This window comes from Chionomys nivalis, chromosome X, assembly GCF_950005125.1.
Source record: "Chionomys nivalis chromosome X, mChiNiv1.1, whole genome shotgun sequence".
NCBI classification, from domain to species: Eukaryota; Metazoa; Chordata; class Mammalia; order Rodentia; family Cricetidae; genus Chionomys; species Chionomys nivalis.
Window position 1 is genome coordinate 53008306 of NC_080112.1, and position 25165 is coordinate 53033470.

The 25165-nt window shown below is 31.4% G+C and overlaps 1 protein-coding gene across 2 annotated transcripts in view; it reads left to right on the forward strand.

Annotated features, from left to right (window-relative positions):
- The window catches only part of Dmd (dystrophin), a 2258623-nt gene that overhangs the window by 1005185 nt on the left and 1228273 nt on the right, over window positions 1-25165 (forward strand). For both annotated transcript variants that reach the window (XM_057760244.1, XM_057760245.1), the window contains 3 exons: window positions 747-884; window positions 3727-3879; window positions 4728-4910. In XM_057760244.1, coding sequence (XP_057616227.1) covers window positions 747-884; window positions 3727-3879; window positions 4728-4910 — 474 coding nt within the window. The remainder of the gene's footprint in view (window positions 1-746; window positions 885-3726; window positions 3880-4727; window positions 4911-25165) is intronic.

Below are 25165 nucleotides of genomic sequence, written 5' to 3' on the forward strand. Positions count from 1 at the left end.
GCATACTATGCCTTTGTCGTAGATATTTTTCATATTTGGAGTTGAATGGTAAGAAACAAGAGATGCACAAATGTAATCAATATTGCAATAAGATTGCAACAGCACTTTTTCAAATAATATTTGTAAGTAAATCAAATTAAACTATTGTTCTTAGAGAAGAAAACAAAGAGAACTGAAAAAATTCAAAGTTATTTTAACATATACTAGTAGTATTATTTTGTTTGCTTAAACCTAGCATAATTGTGTGTCATTTTAGAAATTAATCATTTTCAATATCTTACAATTTTCCCCACTGTTTTTATTAATATTCCAGATACTAAATTTGACCATTTAGGTTTAAATATAAAGCATAGATTAGTATGTAAAATTTACTGTACAGATGTAGATAGTTACCATTGAAAGCAACAAGATTAGCTTATTTCCCTATACATTTTAAATATATTTAGAAGTAATATAAATAAAATCCAAAAAAATATTTTATAGTAAATTATAACTTCTATGATCTAAAGTGCCTTACACTCCAAATTCATACATATGCCACTCAAAATTCATTCTTTAGAAGAGTTACACATAAACTTTGTTTTTTTATATAAGCATAAAAGAAATATTCTGAGCATGTTTTATGACAGCATTCCCTAAAAATTGTAAACTCAATTTTTGTGTGTATTTAAATATGTTTATCTTTGTTAACAATGTACAGCATTTTTAGAATCAAAATGAAGACTGTACTTGTTGTTTTTAATCAGAGTGAAGACAATGAGGGTACTGTAAATGAATTGTTGCAAAGAGGAGACAACTTACAACAAAGAATCACAGATGAGAGAAAGCGAGAGGAAATAAAGATAAAACAGCAGCTGTTACAGACAAAACATAATGCTCTCAAGGTATTAGAGCTCAAATTCTAATGTGCTTTGCCTGTGATTTTGTATGTATAGGGTAAAAAACAACGTACATAAAGAAAATCTGTTTAAGAATTTTAGTTACCAGAAAATTACTTTTATCTTTTAATGTGTGTGCTTTATTTATGATTTCCTTGTGAAACCAGTTTTCAGAGATGTGACATAACCTTTGTTTTGTTCTTTTTCTTAGTAATATTACAAGCTATGCAAAAGTATTATTCTCAGTATTTAAAAATTTATTTTCAAATATGTTTCATTTATATAAGCTGGTGTTGTATTTGTCCTGATTGCCAGAATAATCAATTGTTATTTCCTCCACTGTTGCAGTTTCTATATGGTAGGTCTAGTATTTTGGTAACTGTTTCTTTAGTAGGGCCTGTATTTTGATCATTAAAAAATCATAAACTTCACTCTGTTTATAACAGATACTTTGTAAAAGCAGACATTTAGGAATCTACAAGAGCCTAATTTCATTTATATAGAAACCCTCAAAAATGTTCACAATGCACTTGAAAAATACTATCATCTTTAGTATATGCAGTCAAGTATCCTTGTGACCCATCTGTACTGTGCAAGAGCAGAATAACTTGATTTTTCTCTAATGCTGTCTATGCAGTCCTTGAGATGGAACTAGATATGCTAAACATTTTGTGAAGCATTATTTTTGTGTATGTTTTGCAATATTATATATTTTCCTTCATGGCTTATTTCTAATACTGCTAATTGTAATATATTTCATCGTGAATCATTGCTTTAAACATATATGGCTATATAGATAGATTCGCCTAGTAGATGGATGGAGTCTGCTTTCTATATGCAAAAAAGTGTGTAGGATCTTTTTCCTTATTGTTAAGCAAGTAAACACTGCTGAGAATGTAATTACACAATCTTGTGCTTGCAAGAAATCAACAAGGAGAGTCTAATTGGGCAGCAGGTGTTCTGAAGGTAATTGCTGATAAATACAGTAAATATAAAAGATCTCTTCCTTGAGGGAAATACAAGAGCAAATCATAATGTACACAGAACATCAGAAACCTGTGTAATTCACACTCTTCTGTGACAAAAGCTTTTGGAAGTTTATAGATTAGTCACACGAGGAAATATGTACTATTGGTCAGTAGTATCTAGAGGCCATCTTCCATAATCTAACAAATACATATTTTTTAAAAAAATAATATTCTATTTTGCACATTACCTCTTTCTACTGAAACCCAAAAAAATACTATCAGATTTATAACCTTCAAGTCCTTTATCCAATATGTACATTGTATCATGAATAAGTTACAGTTCAATAAGTCCCAAAACTGAACCTTAGTATATTGTTAGGGGGAGCAGAATTCCATCTGATGCTTCCAAGGCATGTATTACCTTTACATGAAGTTTAGAAATGACACACAAAGTACAAACTAAAAGAAATAGTAAATCTTAATGCCACAAGGAATTAATAAAAATCAACTTTGTTTGCCAACCAACTTAACAGTTATGCAGTTAACCAAGTAGTTGTAATTACATTATTATAAAATATTTTAAAAGAGGTTTGAAGTTTCCAAGGCAACGAAACATTCGGTTCTTTTTTGGTATTTTTTAAATTCATATTAACTTGCATAAAAAGCACAATTGCTACTCTTTGATTAAATGAATCTGTAGATAGAGTTGTTGCATTTCAGTGGGGATACAAACTGGTATTTTAGCTAATTCCATTGATTTCAGACAATTTTGAGTGAACTTCTATGAGCCAGACAAATACTACTTTCTCCTTTGAAAATTTATTAAGAGTTTGTTTTTTATCACCAAGTTGATTGAAAACTCTTCACTCTTTTTGAAATAGCAATTATTTTTATACTTTGAATATGATCTACTATAATAAAAATACTGGCTAAGCTTGCATTGAAAGAAAAATAAGGGTTGTTTAATATTAATTTCATGTACAATCATAGCTCTATAAAGAATAGTTATACTTCTACACATAAACATGTAAAAACTTTAAAATAACTAATTAAAATTATTATATTGATTTCAATTTTTATGTATATGGGTATTTTTCCTGCATGTTTTTCTGTTACAATGTGTATGAATTGCCCACAGAGGCCAGAACCTCTGGGACTGGAGTTACAGATGGTTGTGAGCAGCTATATGGGTACTGGGAGTCAAACCAGGACCTTCCAATCTTCATAACTACTGAGACATTTCTTCAGTTTCCAAAATAACTAAAATTTTAAGCAATGATATTAATGACCTAACTTTATAGACATTTCTAAAACCATGAATGTATATAGTATGTGTTAATTTTGTTGATAAGCCCCAAGCTGAACATATACATTTTAGAATTTTTTTATTGATTTTTATTGAGCTCTACATTTTTCTATGCTCCTCTCCATGTCTCTTCCATCCTCTTCAACCCTCTCCCAAGGTCCCCATACTCCCAATTTACTCAGGAGAATTTTAAGTACTTTAAAAGTCAAGTGTAGCTCAATGCTTTTGTAACTAACTGGTTATATTCATTGTATTTATATATGAAATTGTTTCAAATGTACTATGCAATCATTTTCTTAGATAATTAAGACTTAATTAAATGTCAAAAAGATTTGTAATCAAGTTTAAATATTCAAAGAATAATATTTTGTGTTATTAATGTTTCTTAGCTTCTGTACATAGATCTTAAGGCATAAATACATAATTTAATAATTTGCCTCTGTGTTGTATTTACATGTGATTTTTACAAAGCAATTAAAAAGACAAGGTCTCAACTTAGTTTTCATAAATAACTGCAGAAAGAGTGTATTATCCACATATATTGATATTTTAATAATATCTGCATCATGAACAGGATTTGAGGTCTCAAAGAAGAAAAAAAGCCCTAGAAATTTCTCACCAATGGTATCAGTACAAGAGGCAGGCTGATGATCTCCTGAAATGCTTGGATGACATTGAAAAAAAATTAGCCAGCCTACCTGAACCCAGAGATGAAAGGAAAATAAAGGTAAAGTTGTTTTAGAATGGCAATACTAGATTTTGCGGCTAGATTTTAACTACATTAACATAACCTACAATGATCATATATAAAATGTGTCTGGGGTCCTCTAGAAGCTTGCTCTGTGCTTTGATGTATTTCTTTGTATTGTGTTTTGTTTCAGTAACTGTATTGTACTGAGTGTTATTGAATTGACGTAATGTTGAACGAATAAAATGTTAGACAATGTGAAGTGAATTATTAACTGTCATGTGTTTTCTGGCCCAATTGTAATTGACTCTGTGTATCTTTGTTCCAGATGAACTAATGACTTATCGGTACATGGACTACTTCTTTCTCGTGTTAGCACATTCATTTCATCAGAGCATCTTTCCATATCACTGTCAAATCTCTATAGATTTATTTGCAAATTGTCCAAAGATGTTTTCTTTCTGTTATTATTTTACATGTTTTATTTTGCTTCATTCTCTGTTGATTTCCTCAAACCTTTAAAATAAAGTAGTCACTTACCCTCTAAATTATATTCTATATGAATTATCCCTAGTAAATAAGTGAAGAATCACTCTAAATTTGGGTCAATTCTCAAAGCACCAGAAAAATTCAAAAGAAACAGAATGCTAAGAAACATTTAATAATCTAATTAGAATATCTAAAACTGAGCATTCAAATGAAACATAAAATTATATTTGGCTTACTGGGTGAAGATGACAGTGACACCTTCCATTATTTCGAAATGATGAAAATACAAAAAAAGGAACAACAGCCTATGAAATTTCTGAGCGAAGTATTTGCTACTTGTAGGTCGGTTGATGTGGTTAGCTAACTGCCCTGGGCCCTGTATTGATTTTGCTCAATAGGAAATTGATCGTGAATTGCAGAAGAAGAAAGAGGAGCTGAATGCAGTGCGCAGGCAAGCTGAGGGCTTGTCTGAGAATGGGGCCGCAATGGCAGTGGAGCCAACTCAGATCCAGCTCAGCAAGCGCTGGCGGGACATTGAGAGCAGTTTTGCTCAGTTTCGAAGACTCAACTTTGCACAAATTGTGAGTTGTTACTGGCAAACCCACGTGTGTGTTTGCAACTACTACTCTATTAACAGAAGCCTACTAACAGCACCAAAAATATAGGCTCAATAAGAAACTTCTATTGCACATTCTAAAAGTGAGTAGTTCCCCTCACTTTGGGCTTCTGTAACTTTGAGCTTAATTTTCAAGATTAAAGACCAGAGGACAAGTGATAGGAAAAGGACCCTTATTCAAAATGAAAGAGAAAATATAAACATCTTAATTTCTTTTGCTGCATCATTTTTCATAACATTGGCAATGTGAATTTGTCAATTTCTCATACATTTATTTACTTCACTGTCTAATTCAGAAATATGCATTGCTTTCCTGAGATCATCCCATGCTAATTTTACTTTCTTACTGTATATCTTCTGAATAATGTATTTTATGAAATATGTTATTTTGACTTACATAAGGTCATCTCATTGACTTAGATATTACTACTACAGTCTTTACTCTTGGATTAGGCACTTAGTGGGTCACATTGCTCATTAGACAAAATAAATGGCTCATGATAAGTTGTTATTTGATGGAAGATTAAATAAAATTGTCGTCACTAGAGCACTAGAATCCAAAAGGAAAAGAGAGTCCATTTAAAGGACAGAATGGACCATTTCTGATACCCTCTTGGAAAAGGCAGTTCAAAAATTATGTAATCATTTTTTATAATTCATAGCAGGGTAGAAGCAACAGAGACTTTTTGACCAATATACTTTTCTTCCTTACTCAAGTTCTTAGAAGGTAAAGAAGAATGACCACCATCTGCATTTCCAGGAAGTACGCATCAGAAACCCAGGATATAAATGTCTGAGACAAAATGATTGTTTTGCTTTGTCATGGGATTCAATTCCAAAATGATATTGTTTCTATGATATTATTAATTTTATTTATTACAGTTGTACTGTAACATGCCTAAAGTAATTAAAATAATTGTTTTCTAAATGTGTATGGGACAATACATTGCATATTATTGTGGCTTCTTTTTATATTCTTAAGAAAGTTTCTAAGTATGCGGTTTTTATGAAATTCAATAGTCTAAAGTTTAATTGCAGCTAAGTATTACAAATAAATTGAAAACAAAATAATTTAAGAAATACTAGTCAGTCATGATGGTGCATGTCTGTAATTACTACAGTTATGAGGTCTAGGTACCAGAACCAGGACATCAAGATCAGTCAACCTGCCTAAAAATATAAAAATTAAAAATAAAAAAGGGAAATACTGGAATTATTTTACTTTGAGTCTTAAGTTTCACTGACTGAACATTAAAGTCTATGATCTTTCATATTTAATATTATAAGCATAATATTGCATAAATCGCTGAAGCTTACAATAGCAGGCAACAAACATGGTAGGATAATTTCTGTATATAAGGAAGCATGTATGTTCATGTGTACGTGGTTGCAAATGTAGGTGTTGTTAAATGTGCATGTGTGTGGATGCAGGTTGAACTCTAAGTGAGAAGACAGCTTTGGGTGTTGTTGTCCAGGTTCCAGCCAACTCTTCTTTAAGTTCCAAATATTGGTAGAAGAATGGATTTCAGATTAACCTGGAAACCAAGTATCTAGGCTTATTTATCTACCAGAAGACCCAAGAATCCATCCTCCTGCCTCTCTAATACTTAGAGTCCAAACATATACAACCATGTCAATAATAATAATATATAACATAATATGTAGCAGGTATAATATATATAATTAGATATAATATATATTATTAGATTAGATAATACACATGGCTCTGGTACTTGAACTCAAATCTCAGCCATTATCCTTTCAAGGTGAGTATTTTCCTTTGGAACCACCTCCTTATGTCCTAGTAGAATAATTTTGTTTTTATTTGATAGAACAGTTATAAAACAGTTCTTAGCTTATTAAATTAGCTTATAGAAACTATTGTTTTAAGTTAGAGATTTAATATACACATTTTTATTTTTTATTGCTTTATTTTATTTTTATTTATTTATTTATTAAAGATTTCTGCCTTCTCCCCGCCACCACCTCCCATTTCCCTCCCCCTCCCCCGATCAAGTCCCCCTCCCTCGTCAGCCCAAAGAGCAATCAGGGTTCCCTGTCCTGTGGGAAGTCCAAGGACCACCCACCTCCATCCAGGTCTAGTAAGGTGAGCATCCAAACTGCCTAGGCTCCCACAAAGCCAGTACGTGCAGTGGGATCAAAAACCCATTGCCATTGTTCTTGAGTTCTCAGTAGTCCTCATTGTCTGCTATGGAGGCAGTGATTTTTAAGCCATTAGGACAGTTAGATTCATTATGATTCATTTGTTTAAAATGAGAACAATATTTTTATTTTTTAAAAAAGAAAAAAATAAAACATTGAAAAAAGGATAAAAACAATAACTTTATCTAATCTATTGTGATCAATACACATTGATCTATGGCCAAGTATTTTTTTATGCTGTCAGATAATATTAGCAGATATTTCAGACAAAACTTTTGTCTCAATCAATGAAGGGTATGAGTCTACACAAATTTTTTGATAAAGTTCTTATGAAATTTTCTTTCTTTTTAATTTTTTTTTGTTTTTCAAGACAGGGTTTCTCTAGCTTTGCAGTCTGTTCTGGAACTAGCTCTTGTAGGTCAGACTGGCCTCAAACTCACAGAGATCTGACTGCCTCTGAATCCTGATCCCGAGTGCTAGGATTAAAGATGTGCACTATCACCACCCGGCTGATTAAGTTCTTATTAAATTTTGACCATCTTCATGAAAATAAAGACTAAGGTACAAATGTAAAGGCTTCATAAGCTCCATAGCAAAAAAAATCATGTATATATTTTAGTAAGAATATATTTATAAATTAGAATGTACTAAGGAAACTTGCTTTGCTGAAAATTCTAAACAACTTGGAAACTAGAATACTCATCTGAAGGGTTCCAGACTGTAAAATTGGAGAACGTGGTGAAAAGACAATATTTTATATAATTATGTGGCATTAATAACTTGGAATTGATTTCAGTTTACATGACTTTTCACATTGCATAAAAATCTACTACTGCTGAAAAACAACACTGTGTCCATACCTATCTAGTCTTGAAGAAATTATGATATTAAATAATGAAGAGTCTAGTAATAGCTGAAGACTAATAATACTCACAGAAGACTTCATCAACAATAGATATTGAATACAATAGTTGTTACATGATCTTCAAAATGCTAGAGGCAATACATTCAGACATCAGCTATTATTATGTATAAAAAACAAAAGTATTTATGTATTTACTTTTGAATAAAGGAATTAAAACAAAATTCTTTTGTTAAGGGGAAAATGAAGCCAAAGTAGAATAAGACATTCAGTTGATATACATCAACTCTCCTCTGGGTTGTTTCAACAGCCTCTAATTCCAATTTCTACTTTCAATGTCTTTCCAACAACACTATAATCTTTGCTGTAAGGCAAATGTGTTCCTTCTGAGATAAAACATTGATGCTAAGTCACTAATGTCTCTTACACTTTCACAAAATTCTAGGAACTCTATTGTTTATCACCAATTATGGAATATTTATCTCCATTTCTGCTATTGTGCTGCTATACTCACATAAATATGTCTCTTCTATATTGAAGCACAGTGATTTTATTTTCATTCCAGAATTTTAAAAGTTTGATTTTTTTGGTGAACTCTTTTAAATTATAAGTTTGTATTTATTCCTACTCATTTAGTCATCATTTCATTTAGGAAAAATGAATACTGAATCTTTGACATACAATCTTTTAATAGTTTCAGCTTTAAAAATACTTTATAAATACAAACTGGGATATGGAGACTACTGCCCAAGAAGCACTTTTATTACCAGTTCTCTGAAAGTAGGGATGTTATGGAAATGAACGTAAGACTAGTATCTTAAAGAGTGAATATGAACTGAGTTTCAATAATATATCAAGAAGGAAAGCTTTTATTATACCAGAGTAATCAGAAAATGTATTGACAAGATCTACAGTATGTATTACCAAAACATTTGTTTCTAAAAAGTTGTTGGATATTAATGTTTCATAATATTCACTTTAAAAAAGCACTAAAAACATAATAAAATTATTCCTTAACTTACTATGTAAAATGTTTATACTGTGGACAGTTTTTCTAATAACTTATGAATTAAAATTTTTGTACAGTATTTTCTCTTTCTTTCTTAAGCATTTAGTTTGATTATTTTGACATCCTCATATTGTTTTTATTGTTACTGAAATTATCCAAATTCATACCTAAAAGACAGAGGACATCAAATGAATCCAGTAATTTCAGAATGTGGAAGGAATAAAGATTTATATTCAAGTATTTGGAGGAAAAACAGAATTAAGCAAAGTGTCCTTATTCTATAATGTCTCAAAATATCTAACATTAGAGTGCCCTAAATTTTATGAGAGGAATAGAACCTATAGGCCCTCATATTTGAACAGGTGCAGTTAAAAGTGAAAATGCTATTTGAGATTGCTGATAGAATTCATGTTTGATGGAGAACAATATGATGGAAAATAATGGAGAACAATTCATGTTTGATGGAGTTATAAGGAACTATTGTTCATTATAAAAACATTATGGTGAAAGTATCAAGTTACCTTTATGCTTTCATTGCTTGTAAATGTCTTAATATTAAACATAAATACACAAAAATTAATTTCAGTGCTCTTTTCCAGCATCTTACATAAAATAATGTCTGATCCTAGATTTCATACTTATTCACAAAGCACAATTTTTATATTCTATTTTCTACTACATAGTGAAGAGAAGTTACTCTTGAGAGAAAAAGGGAAAGCATTTTCTTTACATAATTACACATAGATATTTTTATTCATGTTGAAGTTAAAACAAAGGTTATCAACTGTCAATGCAACATCCTTGGAAAATAAACAATGTTCTTATTTAGAGACAAATTTTTCGTCTGTAAATGAAGTTGTGATTATAAAACACTAATAGTAGTTGCCAAGGAAATTATTGACCCAAGAGTCACTTGGTTATAGAATTTTCATCTGCTCAGCGTAAATACTGTAATTAATATATCACAAAGGTTAAGAGGGAAATTACATATGTTAAGATTTTATAAATCTATTTCTACTAGATTTTGATGATGGTAATAGTTTCTGCAATTTTGATAATATTTTTTGCTTCTTCTTCTATTTGTGTAGCTTGATACTTCAGTGGATGTTTAGGAAAGAGATATATGTAAAGCTAGAATGAATTTCTAAGAGAACGGTATAATGACTGATTTTCACCCCTCATTTTACAATGCATGGGGATTCTGAATAAATATGAGTTCAGAGGAAACCCATTTTTCCAAATGTAGATATAAATAAATAATCATCTATGATATTGAAGCTAATGGCTATGAAAATATTTTGGGAGAGTTAAAGGCAAGAATTATACATAGGTTTGTACTAGATGCATTATGGAGATAAAAATAAACTCCATGCCAAAGTTTCGATTCTTATGAGCTACCTTCATAATATCAAGGAGAATAGAAAAATACCACTCACATAGGAAGAAAAGCAATTTCAGAGATGGGAACTGTTTAAGATTTCCTAAAATCATTAAGAGTTCTAGTACTCCAACTGGGAAACTAAGCAAACCTCAAGCATGTAAAATAATATATAGATATAGACATATAAAGCCCAATATTATTAAAGTTAATGAATTCTAAAACATAGATGTTTTAAGTGATTTTGAAAAGACATACAGATTTAAGAACTACTAAAAAGAAAAATTACAACTGATTTTAGAACTTTGGTATAAACCAAAAATAGTGAACAAGTAAAATACCTAAGAACGTGCAATTTAACATTTCAGGCAACTATTCGAAGTAAAGCTTTGAAGAATGGACAGACAGCTCAGGATAACGTGGTTGTTGCACAAGCATGAGGAACTGAGTTTAGTCCCCAGAACCAAGAGAAAAAACCAGATATTATGACATGAATTTGTGAACCTACCTAAGGCAGTTGGATCTCTCAGGCTCCTCGACCACCCTAAATATTCTAGTTCATAAAAGAGACTGTTTAGAAAAACAAGAGTGATGACATTTGAGGAACAATGACAGTGGCTAGGCTATTTCCTCTGCAAGAACACCTGTGCACACACCTGCACACACAATAAAACTGCAAAAAAACCCTACTTATACACAAGCACACAAAGGGGTAATACTGAAATAAACTTATTTTCAGATGAGAAGTGAATTAACTAACATAAGAATCTCACTGAATAGACATGGAAGTTTTGTTTTAAACATCAAAGTAACCAGAGGTGGAACATTTACTTAGCAGAGAAATAGAACAGATAAGAAACAGAAAAATCTGTGTAAGAACTACATCTTGCATACAAATAACTCATTTATAAATACATGAAACATAAGGGAATTAATATTCTTGGTACTGGTGCCATGTGACGAGCCTGAGAAAGGTATTCATTGGAGCTAGTCTAATCTATTGCCCATCTGTTTCTTGGTAATCACTATTGATCATAGACACCTCCCTCTCTCCTTTAAGGGTGAAATGTTTCTGTGACCAGTCCTTGGGTATTTACTGCTTTTTATCTTCATTATATATGTCTTGATGTTTTCATGACTTTATAACAAGCTGTAAGTTGAGATCACTACATCTTAAAAATCAACACCATTATTCTTCCATGAATTGCCTGATTAACCTTATTTAATTTTCAGCCAAAAATCTTCATCCACTTCATCTATTATTAATATGAACAGGATTGTCATTTGAAAATATACATCATATATGTCACATCAAAACCTTTCAATTGATTCCTATTTATTTTAAAGTGAAATGCAAAGTGCTTCCATAAATAATGAAACCTAATAGTACCTGGCTAGGTCACTGCTCAAATCTAACATTCTCATTGTATTGTTTTATTCTTTTCTGCCTAAAGTGATCTTCACTGTAACTTCAATACATCTCAAATTACATGTTCTCTCTGCCTTAAGCATTCTTCCCTGTTTATCTGCATTGTTGTTTCCATTTTGGTCTTCAAGTATTTATTCAAAATATTCTCAACAAATCTCTCTCTCTCTCTCTCTCTCTCTCTCTCTCTCTCTCTCTCTCTCTCTCTCTCTCTCCGCTCTGTTAATTGCTCTCCCACTCTTCTATCATGGGCACCAACAACACAGTTCCTACCTCCATATTCACACTTCACAAATGTTTTCCCTATTTATTTTTATATGTAGCCTTTTTGATAATTATCTCTCTGCAATGGAAGATAAATCTAACTGCAGAAAAATTTTGCAATTCTGTGTTCTAGAAAACAAATTGATGAATATATATATACAATATATGTGTGCATATAATTCATGAGCTTGTTAATAAAATCCTTGATAAAATTTTGTAGGGTTAGAACTGGTATAGATTCACAGTGTATCTTAATAGTTTACAGTGACTTTTTGATATGACCTAAATAGAGTATAAAATCTCTGAATTGTAGAAATATATATTTCTACTTTGTAGACAAAATGGTTAACATAAGCAAGACCCTGAGCCATGAAAATATTAATTGAATTAACTAGGATTTCGAGGTAGCTATATTAACATAGGTCTTTTAGTTTACTGAATCTCCCTAGCCCAAATACATTACTATGTATGAAATTAGATGGAATTATAAGTAAATAGTCGGGCTGGAGAGATGGCTCAGAGGTTAAGAGCATTGCCTGCTCTTCCAAAGGTCCTGAGTTCAATTCCTAGCAACCACATGGTGGCTCACAACTATCTGTAATGGGGTCTGGTGCCCTCTTCTGGCCTTCAGGCATACACACAGGTGGAATATTGTATACATAATAAATATTTAAAAAAAATAAGTAAATAGTCTTGGAAGTTAAAAGAGCCCTATTATTTTATGGACATATGATATATAAAGGGCTGAATATCAATAGAACAGTAAACTTAGATTCTTATAATAATAAATGTTTCAAACTCTAAAATTATTTTATAGTAGACTATTGCTAAATTTGGTTTATAATTATATATGTACTAATGCCATGAATTTATGCTATGAATGTAGACTACTGTCATTATACTATTTTGTGTGCCACTTATAAACATTAGTAAAAATATTGTTACCTTTCTTATAAAAATAGACTGTCAGATTGGGTTGTCAAGTGAAAATAAATATATTGTAAAGAAATAATAATTAAAAGCAAGGATCATACATTTTCTGGGACTATTACATGTCAATAAACATTATCTTTGATCCAATTAAATTTTGGAATTTTAGTATATATATATATCTTTATTGGAAAATAGAGAATATAATTTATTTGGATATCATCACATTCTGATTACCACTGAATTTAGAGTGCTATAAGTCACAAAAATTATTTTATGACATAAAACTAAATAAAAACAATGAGATAATTATTTTTTATAAAAAAGATTAGGTAAAATGTTTCTACAGTAAAATAAAAATGATTGTAATTATCTGTTATCTTATTGCCTAAACACCAATCACTTGATAAGTGGTATATCAATAGGTCTTTCTAATACATATCTACAAGAGCAACATCATTCTAAGAAAGACAAGTTTCAGTCATTTACCTTAGTTCCATGAAATTTAAGAGAAAGGATTCCAACTTGAAGATCCAGCTTTGATTATAACTATCAAATGATTTTCCTTGCCATTAGATTTTAATGGTACTTTTAATTTGTATGTTTCAGTTTTCTATTATGTTTTAAAGAGAAACATTCAATAAAATTAAGGATGCTCTGATATTGGAATTGCATACACTTATTAGATGACTACAAATAATCCCAAGTTTTATTTTGGATACAATGACTTGGTATTCCTTTTCTATAGCAAACATTTGTCCAGTGTCTGTTATATGCTAGACAACACAAAACATAAAATAGCAATAGACCATCCACAGCAATCATACAAAAAACGTGATATTTGATAAATCTAATTCACACAATGAAGATGGAAAAAATAACAAGAATTTATGCTCAGCAATCTGACCTCCATTTTCAAAGCAACAATAAAAAGTGTAATTTTCTCCAATCTAAATTTCCTTTGTAAATATGGAACAGCAGCTGGGAGGGAGCCCAAACCGTTTTTGTAACAGGGTTGGAAATATTCTTCTTAGCAGTCCTGAAACAAATGGTTAAAAATAATTAAATTGCTCATACCATCTGGGAGACATTCTGATTCGTCAAAGATTACTTAAGATTTTCATTGTATGCAATTTATTCTGAGCAGAGATGAATAAAATGAATCCAAGTATGTATAGTACATTTTCCACTTTCCCTTTTACTATAAAAGCAAGAATATATCTTCATTTTTGCTAAATTATCTCAAAGTTCTTCTGCTTCTCCATGAGCCAAATGACTCTCAATATAAAATGGTTATAATATTTTATATGTAGTAATTCAAGTGCACTTGTTCATATATAGACTATTGTATAACATGATTTTTGTAAGAAAATATTCTATTTTATTCTTTTTTTATTGAAAAAAATTTCTGCCTCCTCCTCGCCTCCATTTCCCTCCCGCTCCCCCCAGTACTCTCCCCCTCTTTATTTAATCTTTTGAGATGAGGTCTATACCCTTTGAGTAACAGACATGTTTAATAGATAACTAGAGTATAAGCTGATTGAATTCTTAAATTAGTGCCATAAGCAAAATCATAAATAATATTTTAATTTCTTAAATTGGGATAAAAATAAACATGATAGCTATAATAGTGCAAGTAATTTTAATAGAAGACCACGAATTATATGAAGACCTAATATGTATTTCTTTCTAAGTATAACTTATTCAAATTAATTGAAAATTCAGAGCTATTATTAATTGTTGTGTAGTATGCATTAATACTTAATGCTAGAATATATTTTTAAGAAATATGATAGCATATTCATGAAAATACGTTTTCATAATAATCCTTTTGACTAATAGAATGTCTCCGTTGCAAAGCTTCAATTACTCACCAGTATTTACAATAATTTTCTGCATCATACATAATTCAAAATATATAAAATGACTAGAATCTAAACAATCGCACACATACTTGAAATGTGAAGATTATCAACTGTACTATGTTAATCTTTCCCGTTTTCTTTGTCTGTTTTTTCAAGAGAAAGCTTCTCTGTTTAAGAGTCTTGGCTGTCCAGGAAATCAACTTCATAGACCAGGCTGGCATCAAACTCACAGAAATCCACCTGACTCTGATTCCCAAGAGCTGGGACTAAAGGCACGACCACTCAACATCTTTAACATTCTGTAAAAATTAGTTTCATTAAATAAGGATACAGACAATTGTGTTTCATTATGATTTTTATGTATGTGTGTGTATATATATATATATATTTTGATACTCCTCACTCACTTCAGTGGGTACCCTGTGCTGTCCTTCCTTTATGCTACTTTTATTTTATTGGCCTTCTTCTTCTTTTTCTTCTTCTTCTTCTTCTTCTTCTTCTTCTTCTTCTTCTTCTTCTTCTTCTTCTTCTTCTTCTTCTTCTTCTTCTTCTTCTTCTTCTTCTTCTTCTTCTTCTTCTTCTTCTTCTTCTTCTTCTTCTTCTTCTTCTTCTTCTTCTTCTTCTTCTTCTTCTTCTTCTCCTTCTCCTTCTCCTTCTCCTTCTCCTTCTCCTTCTCCTTCTCCTCCTCCTTCTTCCTCCTCTCCGTTTTTTTACCACCATGAACACACCCTTCTAATTTCATCTCTCTCTCTCTCTCTCTCTCTCTCTCTCTCTCTCTCTCTCTCTCACACACACACACACACACACACACGAGAGAGAGAGAGAAAGAGAGAGTAAAAAGAGATCTACTAGAATCTAAAATCCACATATAAAGTTTAACATGATGATTTCCCTTTTATCATTTACATCAATTTTCTACATATTTCATATTTTCATATTTTTATGGCAGAATAACATCCTTATATTATAGACCAAGAATGGTCAAGATACAAAACACTGATGACAACTTATGCTGAAAAAGATGGGTAAAGGGAGCACTCCTGCATTGTTGGTGAGACTGCAAACTGGTACAGCCCCTTTAGATATCAGTATGGTGATATCTCAGGAAAATAGGAAACAACCTTTCTCAAAACACAGCAATACTACTTTTGGGTATATACCCAAAGAATTCTCAATCATACATTTTTTTTATCCATCATTTGTGAGCACCTAGGTCAATTTAATGTCTTTGCTATTGTACAGTGCTACAGCAAGGTTGTGCAAGTGCCTTTGTGATACGACTCAAACTCCTTTGAATGTATTTTGAGGAGTGGTACAGATGGGTCATATTCTAATTTTAGTTGGCAGATTTTCTCCCATTCTTTAATTTCTCTTTCCATTCATTTGTTTCTCTTGCTTTCCAGAAGACTTTAATTTCACATAACTGACTTTGTCAGTTCTTGTGATTTCTTTATGTTCTATTAGAATTCTTTTCATTCCAACTCTTTCTGGTCTTGTTCCTTTGTTTGAGACAGGGTCTTGCTGTGTAAGTCTAGATGGATAAAAATTTTCTGTGTAGACCAGGGTATCTTTAATCTATGTAAAATCCTTTTGCTGCTTCCTCCAGAAAGCTGTGGTTATGTGTGTGGTACCACATGAAATTCCACCCTCTTTACTCTTTTCTTAATATACTTTGATTAATTCTCTAAGAATTTCGTACAGCATGTTTTAATTATATTCATCCTCCTTTCTACAACTCTTCCTCAATCAATTCTAATTTCCACCAAACTTTGTATCTTGTTTTTGTTTGTTTGTTTTTGGAAAGAATTTTGTGTTATTTTTGTTTAGATTTGTTTATTTGGTTTTTAATCATGGCAAATATGTGCTGCCCAAATATTCATATTTATTTAGCCTTCAACTGGAGTATGGTTGATTTATATAGGAGCTACACTCAGAGAAAACTGGTCTTTCTTCTAGAAGCTAAGAAATACCAGAAGCTCTTAAGCTAGTGAAAGCATTTTGTACTTAACAACTCTATACTGGGATCACTGTGAATCATATGTGTAGCTGCCCTGAGGTATCCAGAAGACACTGAGTCTTTGTAGTCACCAATCACCCAGTGTTTATCCACATTTTATGCCCCTCTTTCACAATAATTCCTGCAACTGGGGAAGAAGGCTATAATACATATATTCCCTTTAGTGCTGAGTATTCTGTAGTCTCTCATTTTCTGCACCTTGCCAGTTCTTTGTCTCTGTGTTGATCATTATCTACTGCAAACAGAACCTTTCCAATGATGACAGAGAGATAGCTTATTTTATTGGTTTAGTATCCATTTTGCAGAATAAAATTAGTTTGTTCCCCGTAGAGCCCAAGAATTTTCTAGCAACAAGTTCATGGCCAAGTTTTGGTATAATACATGTTTCATCTTATGAAATATGCCTTAATTCCAATCAGAAAGTTTATGGTTACTCCCATAATACTTGTGCTACTTATACCAGGCCAGTAATTAATTACATGCTAAGCCAGTAGTGAAGGTTAAGAAATGGGTGAGATTGTTAAGACAGATGAATACTTTTTTCCTCCAGTATTATGTATGCCACCTTCCATCACTATGAAATCTATGTACCAGGAGGAATATTACAGGTCAGTACCAGGTTAATTTTTTCATGCTCTATGACTGGAGTACATGGTGTCTTCTGAAATAGGGTCTTTACACTCTAGTTCTGGAGAATAACTAAAAACATTGGTAATATATTTCCTGTAATCTTTCTGAAGCAGTGTTCTTTGGTGTCTCACTGGTCAACAATTCCAAAAATGATAGCAGTTTCTAGTAAGAGGCTTTTTATTTGTTACCATGTTAGTTACCCCTTTCTATTCTTATTCAGTGTTTTTCTCTAATTTTTAAATGGAACAATAAAACAATATAAAGAAATAGAAGGGGATGGAGAGATGGCTCAGCAATTAAGACCACCGGCTGTTCTTCTAGAAGACCCAGGTTCAAAATCCCAGCACCCACATGGCAGTTCACAACTCTCTGTAACTCCAATTCCAGGGGATCTGATACCGTCACACCAATGCACATAAAATAAAGTTAAAATAAATTAAAAAAAGAAATAGAAAGGTTTATAGGTATGGAAGGAGATAAAATACCCCTATTTTCAGGATATATTATTCCATACTTAAAATACCCTAAACACTCTATCAGAAAAACCTTGGAAGTAGTAATATCGCTATCAAATTAGCAGAATACAAAAAAAAGGTATGTAAAATTTAGTAATTTTTTATACAATAGTTAAATCCTGAGAAGTTAACTCACTATACAAGTTTCAAAAACATATAAGGCATGTATGAATAAACAAAGCAAGATGTATAAAGAAACTAATTAAAGAAGACTAGATGAACTAACATTGTGAATAATGGCTACATTCCCTGAAGTGGTCACAGATTCAACACAATACCTAGTAAATTGCCAATGACTTCCTCACTGAACTAGAAAATGAAAACCTAAAATTTATATTGAAACACTAAAGCATTAAAATACCCAAAGAAATCATAAACATAAAAAACTGCATTGAAATTATCACAGTAACTGACATAATTTTGAACTATACTGACAAAGATAACATTATGCTGGCCATCATAATCCATGTAGATCAATGGAGTTAAATAGATGATTCAAAAATTAACCTGTGCAGCTATACTTACCGAATTTTGTTTAAAAATAAAAAAGCATTAAAATGGCAGTGTCTCAACCAAATGATGTTGAATAAATTAAGATATAGTTCAACTGGTTACCTCAGATGTATTTAAATCTTTACAACACGAATCACTCTTTGCTGTATTCTGCCATCTTACAAAATGTAGAGTGCACAGAAATTCTATACATCACCTACAGCAGTGCTTTGCCCAGTAATATTCTTATAGCCATCTCCACTATAGTCTACATTATTAGCCCCACCTTTATATCACTTTCTGTTATCTGAAAGTAAATATGTATATATATAATCTGAAAGTGTATATATTTTTGGAATATATACATATATATGTATATATTCCTCCTTACATTTTTCTCTCCAGTGTTTGAGTATAGGTCTGTGACTATATCCTCAATATATGGGCTCATTCAGAGCAGATTTGATATAAGATGAATGAATAAATGAATGGTATCAATCTGTCATTCTGGGAAATTTTAAATTCCCTATAGTCTTAAATTACTTAATTTATATTCTCTTTTCAGTGATGCTCAAGAGCTATTCTATCATAATCAGAAGATTTCAGTAGTAAATAAGAAATATAGTCACAAAAGGTTGGAGATTTTAACAGACTACATTAGTAGAAAATGTGTTTATTCTTCACTTAACGCTTCGTACAGTTTTAGAGATATTAAAGTGAATTATATATTCTTTTCTTTCATTTTATTACTATTGTTTCTATAGTGCTACTTGCTATAACAAATGAAGGATGAAAACATTGGATACTTCTCTTAATTTTTGGAAGGTTTTTATTGGTCCATAGTACACTATGTTAACACAAGACCAGTATGGACAAATGAATTCAGATGAACATATACTATTCCAAAAAGGGATCTTGGTTAGGATCTTGAATGAGGAAAGGAAATCATCAAAACCCAATATTACATATAATTTTTATGAACATTTGCATCGTGGATACTCATCCTACAAGATTAATTCATTGCAATGAAATTGGAATTTTTTATCTCATATAAAGAAGAGATATAAGACAAACAGCATGTAGAGAGTATAATTAAAGTATCCAAATTCATTCATAATATATGTTCGAAATAACTACAAAGAATCAATGTAACAACACGGTAATGTCTTATTTATAAATTCCATTCTTTGGATATAAATTATTTTTTTCAACGATATAATGAACTCACGATAGCATTATAAGCAAGAAAATGCAAAAACTAAGTTAATTTAATTTGAGACAAATGTGATTTTTTTCTATGTCCTTTCCAAATTGGAAAAAATGAGTTTAAAATTGGACAAATATAATTTTTTATGTTAATATTAATAAATCCCTTTGCAAATCATCATAATGAAAAATACTTAACATAGCTCTTTTGCAGAGTACAAAAAGTCAAAACAGTCATCGTTTTACTCAGTGTTCTTTCAAAAAGGTAATTTGTACAGATACAAAATGTAAGCACAGTAAATCAGTATTCCAGGAACTTTTGAGAAGTAAAAAAAGCATGGTTTCTGGAAAAGCACTATACAATACTCAATTTCCAATTAGAATTTGAAAGCAAAGTATACAACTAATACTTCAATTAATTACTATTTTAGTATATCTAATAGGAAGTGGATTATATGAAAATGTTTTCTTCAAATTAAATTTTTAAAATTCTCTTGTAGATCAGTAGATACTTATATTGTAATCCTTGCTTACATTTTTATATTACAAAATTTCAGTGATAATTCTTTCCTGGAACACTGACAGAACAAGAAAATTCAGGCGAAACTACCAGGTTGTTAATATGGAGTACATTAATCTCAAGATGTCATCATGCATCAAAACCTCTAATAATCTAGTATATTTGGTGTAAGAGAAAATTATTTTCTTCAATGACTGTAAAGAGATTTGATGGCCTTTACACTGATAAAGTATATTTGTGCGAAAAATATTATCAAATACGATAGGCTCATCATGCACAGTAACGTTTCTATTTTGAAAAATAAAAATATCATTCTTATGACTTATCTTATATTGAGAGAATGTCTGATAGCAGCCCCAAATCAAAAAACAAACAAACAAACAAAAACCAAAACCACAGGACACCTCTGGACTCTAAACTGTACCTGCAAACTTGCTCCCGTTTTTTTGTGAAATTGTATTGCAAGTTTTTAAATATGTGTTTTCCCTCTGAATATGGAGACAGGTCTAATAAATTTAATAATCACATTCTTTTCTACACTCAGTTGTGAAAGAGAAATAAGAAGTGATCAAAATGGGAAATAATAGGAAGTGAATTGAGTGGAGAACACACGGTCATTAGGCATTCTTTAGCATCGGACAACGCAAAAAGGAAGGGGAAGAGAGACAGGAAGTGATAGAAGAAGATAAAATGAAAGAGAATGTCCCATTTGATTCATCTATATTTTTGAACAATTCATTTTATTTTTTGTAGTTATTCTTTGCAAATCAACTAGTAAAACTCATACATCTCTACCTACTTATGCATAAAAGTGAAAAAAAAAATAAAGCACAAACTACTTCTGTTCACTTACGTTTCTCTTTGTGAACGTGCAACATACATAGAGATCCATATCACATATGCTGCATACTATAAGCCTATTAATATCATTGTGCATAGCCATACAAATGTTAGTTTGTAAATACACAGCATGATTTTGAAAAAATGCCTGAGGATATTCATTTGTATTTTATTCCCTATATTTTAGCTACATTCCAAAACAATCTCCTTTTTAATTCTTCATTTTTATTGCAGAGATGCAAAGTTATTTTGAATATTTAAAAGTAGACTAGACTGTTGGCAAATTATTATGTGTTATTTTCAATTATAACTTAAATTGTGTAAAACTGTTGCCATATCTCAAGATCTTTTAGTGCACCTTGACTATAGAAACATAGTTTTATCTTCTTTCTTTTAATTTGATTCTAAAAATATATTTGAGAAATTCATATATGAGTCCTATATTTATATCATTTCTGCCCCTAGAACAAACACCTTTACCCATTGAGTCATAACTACAACCTTAGAAGCCATCTCTGATCTCTAAGTTTTTAGCACAGGAAAACTGTCCTTTCTAAGTAAAATATATGTATCACCTTATCTTTCATGTCATATATACCTGCACTCTTGTAGCTAGTGTCTGTGCCTCTCGGTTTATTATTTGTTTCATTCTATCCTTTATTCTTAGCAATAGCTTTCTTCATCTAGTATACTGCCCAGATCTTCTGTTTTATTTTTAGCCATAATTATTCTCTTCTATCAAATCATCATCATGAAAACTTTAAAAAATAAAGCAAATTGACTTTCTTTCACCACACTCAGTTTATGGGCTGTCATTTAATTTTTATCCGAAATCTTTACTATTTCCTCTAGTGCATCTTCTTTGGACACAGCTTTTTATCTCTCTTTGTATCCATGCAATTCTTGAAATTCTTAGTTTTTATCATGCTTAAGTGAAAGAGTATGGATTTTTTTTTTATCAAAAATGAATTCAAGATAAAAGGTTTTGTTGAAGGATCATAGAATAAGAGGTAATAATAACAATGCAATATTTTTCTGATGAAGAAAACTTATAACATTTCCAGTGAAAATATGAGTAAATCACATACCTGTTTTCACAAACAAATGCATGTAATGATGATACCATTCTGTTCGGTAATTCATCAAAGAAACAAGTATTTACTCACTGTAAAGTCACGTAGAACTTTATTCAGTTGGCTCTAATAACCATCCAACACAGACATGTGAAAATTATCAGCTCTGTAATTTCTGTTTCTTTTCGTGTCAAAGATTAGCATATTTTTCACAAGCCTTCTAATTTATAATGTATGTTCCTCCATGTGAATCCTTATAAACTGAAGTCCTTGATGTTTGTAGTCTACTGGATTTGAGAAATTATTCATGACTTTTTCAGGCTAAGTCTGTTCATCTGAGAAAAGATAGTGAACACATATATATGATGCACCTTTTTACTTCCTCAATGTTTTCATTTTTGTGTTTGTATACAGATGTGCACATACAATAAATTTTTGAATAGATAATGATGATTATTCATTTGGCACAGTTTACACTAGGAGCTTTTGTTTATAAACCTTGATCTGGGTTGAGAGATAAATTGCACATGTAGGCTCTAAGTACATGTAAGCAAAAGTTACTGTTAATCAAAAAGCCAAATAGTTATAATATAAGATGAATTAAGTGACTTATACATTTTGCATTTCAAACAGGACTGATTAACCAATCGTAATCAACATTGTAAGATAATTATCAATGCTGTTGATGGAATTGATATCTTCTGATAGGTGTAGTGTCAAAGTTCCTCACCAATATATTCAAAGTAATTTTTCATACAATAGGTTTTGATCATCATTTTCCTTTCCAAATTCCTTCCACTTCTTTCCAAACAGAGTTTTTGGGTTGTTTTGGATTATTGAAATCTGAATACCCTGTTACATTTTAATCTAATGATAAATTTATAAAGGAAATAATTTTTTATTTGATATTTTGTTGTTGTGGAATAATATGGAGTACACATCAAGATTTTTTATGACTACAGGAGTACCAGAAACCATATTATATTATTACAGAATGATTATGATTGGAAATTATCACAGAACACATTTGGTTATTTATCATATTTATGAAGACAATGTAACAGAATTTTAGGCTATTTATTTTCATGCCTTTTGTAATGATGGAATTGTCTTCTGCCAAACTCTTTTTATGAGGCTACAATTACCCTGATACCCAAAGCACAGAAAGACATTACTAAGAAAGAGAATTACAGAGCAATCTCACTCATGAATATTGATGCAAAAATACTAAAAAAATACTGTCAAATTGAATTCAAGAACACATCAGAACCATCGTTCACCATGATCAAGTCAGCCTCATCCCAGAGATGCAGGGATGGTTCAACATATAAAAATCCGTCAACATAATCTACCGTATAAACAAGCTGAAAAATAAAAACCACATGATCATCTCATTAGATGTCGAAAAAGCTTTTGACAAAATACAACATCCCTTCATGATATTCTGTATTTTCTTATTATCTGGACCTTGGCCAATTACTGTTAATCACCACCCACTGCAAGTAGAACCTTTGCTGATAAACACTGAGAAATGCATTGACCTATGTGTTTAACAGTAATCGAAGTTTATCTATTACTATTCCCATTAAGCAGAATAATACTAATTGGTTTCTCCTAGGGCCTATAACCTATCTAGAGACAGGTTCTTAATCTCAATATGAGTGCTAGGTATAAATTTTATCATATTGAATTGGACTTAAATGGAAACAGAAAGTAGTTGGTTGCTCCAATAAGTGTTGTTCCAGTATTATATTATTGGGCATTTTTCTTTGCCAGGATAGGCATCATTATAGCTCACAAGGTTCTCAGATGAGAAAGATTAATGATTGCTTTTCTCTTCTAGTAGTATGAATAACACCTTCCAGCAATATGGAGGCTAGACAGGATGGATGAGGCTTAAAGGTCAATACCAACTTGGTACCTACATGGTCTGTGACTCAAGAGTGTGTTGTCATCAGAAATACTGTGTCAGTCCTGAAGAACAACCAATAACATTGGCATGTATTTTTCAGGGGGATATCTATGGTATTTCATTGATCATCAGCTCTAAAAGAGTTAACCCACTTCTGGTGCTGGGCTATTTACTTGTAAGCCTTTGGGATTATATGGTCTAATGTGTATGTTCTTAAAAGGATTTTACAGTAGTGAATAGGTTTCCATGTAACTCTTTTGCAAGAAGTTCATTAATGCTACTTATCCTTTTACCTACTCCCTCTTCTATACTGCCCTCCCATCCCCCTTCAGTTTTAACATTTCTTGAGACCAGTTTAACATTTCTTATTCATTAAGACCAGTTAAACCTTTATACTGCTGCTTTGTATCTCACTCCCCTCTAAATCCTCCCATGACTTTTTACAACATTCTTAATTTCTATATGTATTCCAGATGAAACATACATATCTGAAGATTCAAAGCTAGCATCCACAAAAGAGAAAACAAACAAGGGTTGTTTTTCCGAGTCTGCATATCTTTCTTTAGAATGATTATTTCCAGATCGATCCATTTTCCTATAATTTTAATAATTTTGTTTTCCTTTATAGGCAAATAACAGTCTTCTGTGTAAAGATACCACATTTTTACTATCTATGTATCAATCACTGGGCATATAAGCCATGTCCATAACCTGACTGTTGTGAATAAGGGAAGCAGTGTAGATTGATGAACAATTATTTCTATAATAGGATGCGAGTCTTTGGAATTAGGCTAAACAGTGTCTCCATCATATGGTAAATCGGAGTTTTACGTTTTTAGGAACATCCACACTGAAATGCATAGTGGCTGAAGTATTTTTTCGTTTTCAACAGCCATTCTTTTTTCTCCACATCTACACCACCATTTGTTTTCTGTTGTTGTTTGCCTGTTTGTTTGTTTTTTGAGACAGATTTACTCTGTGAAACAGCCCTGGCTGTACTGGAACTCAGTCTGTAGATCAGACTGACCTTAAATTCACAGAGCTCTGCTTGCCTCTGCCCTCGGAGGGTTGGGATTAAAGGCATGCACCACTATTGCCTGGCTCTTTGTTGAATTTTG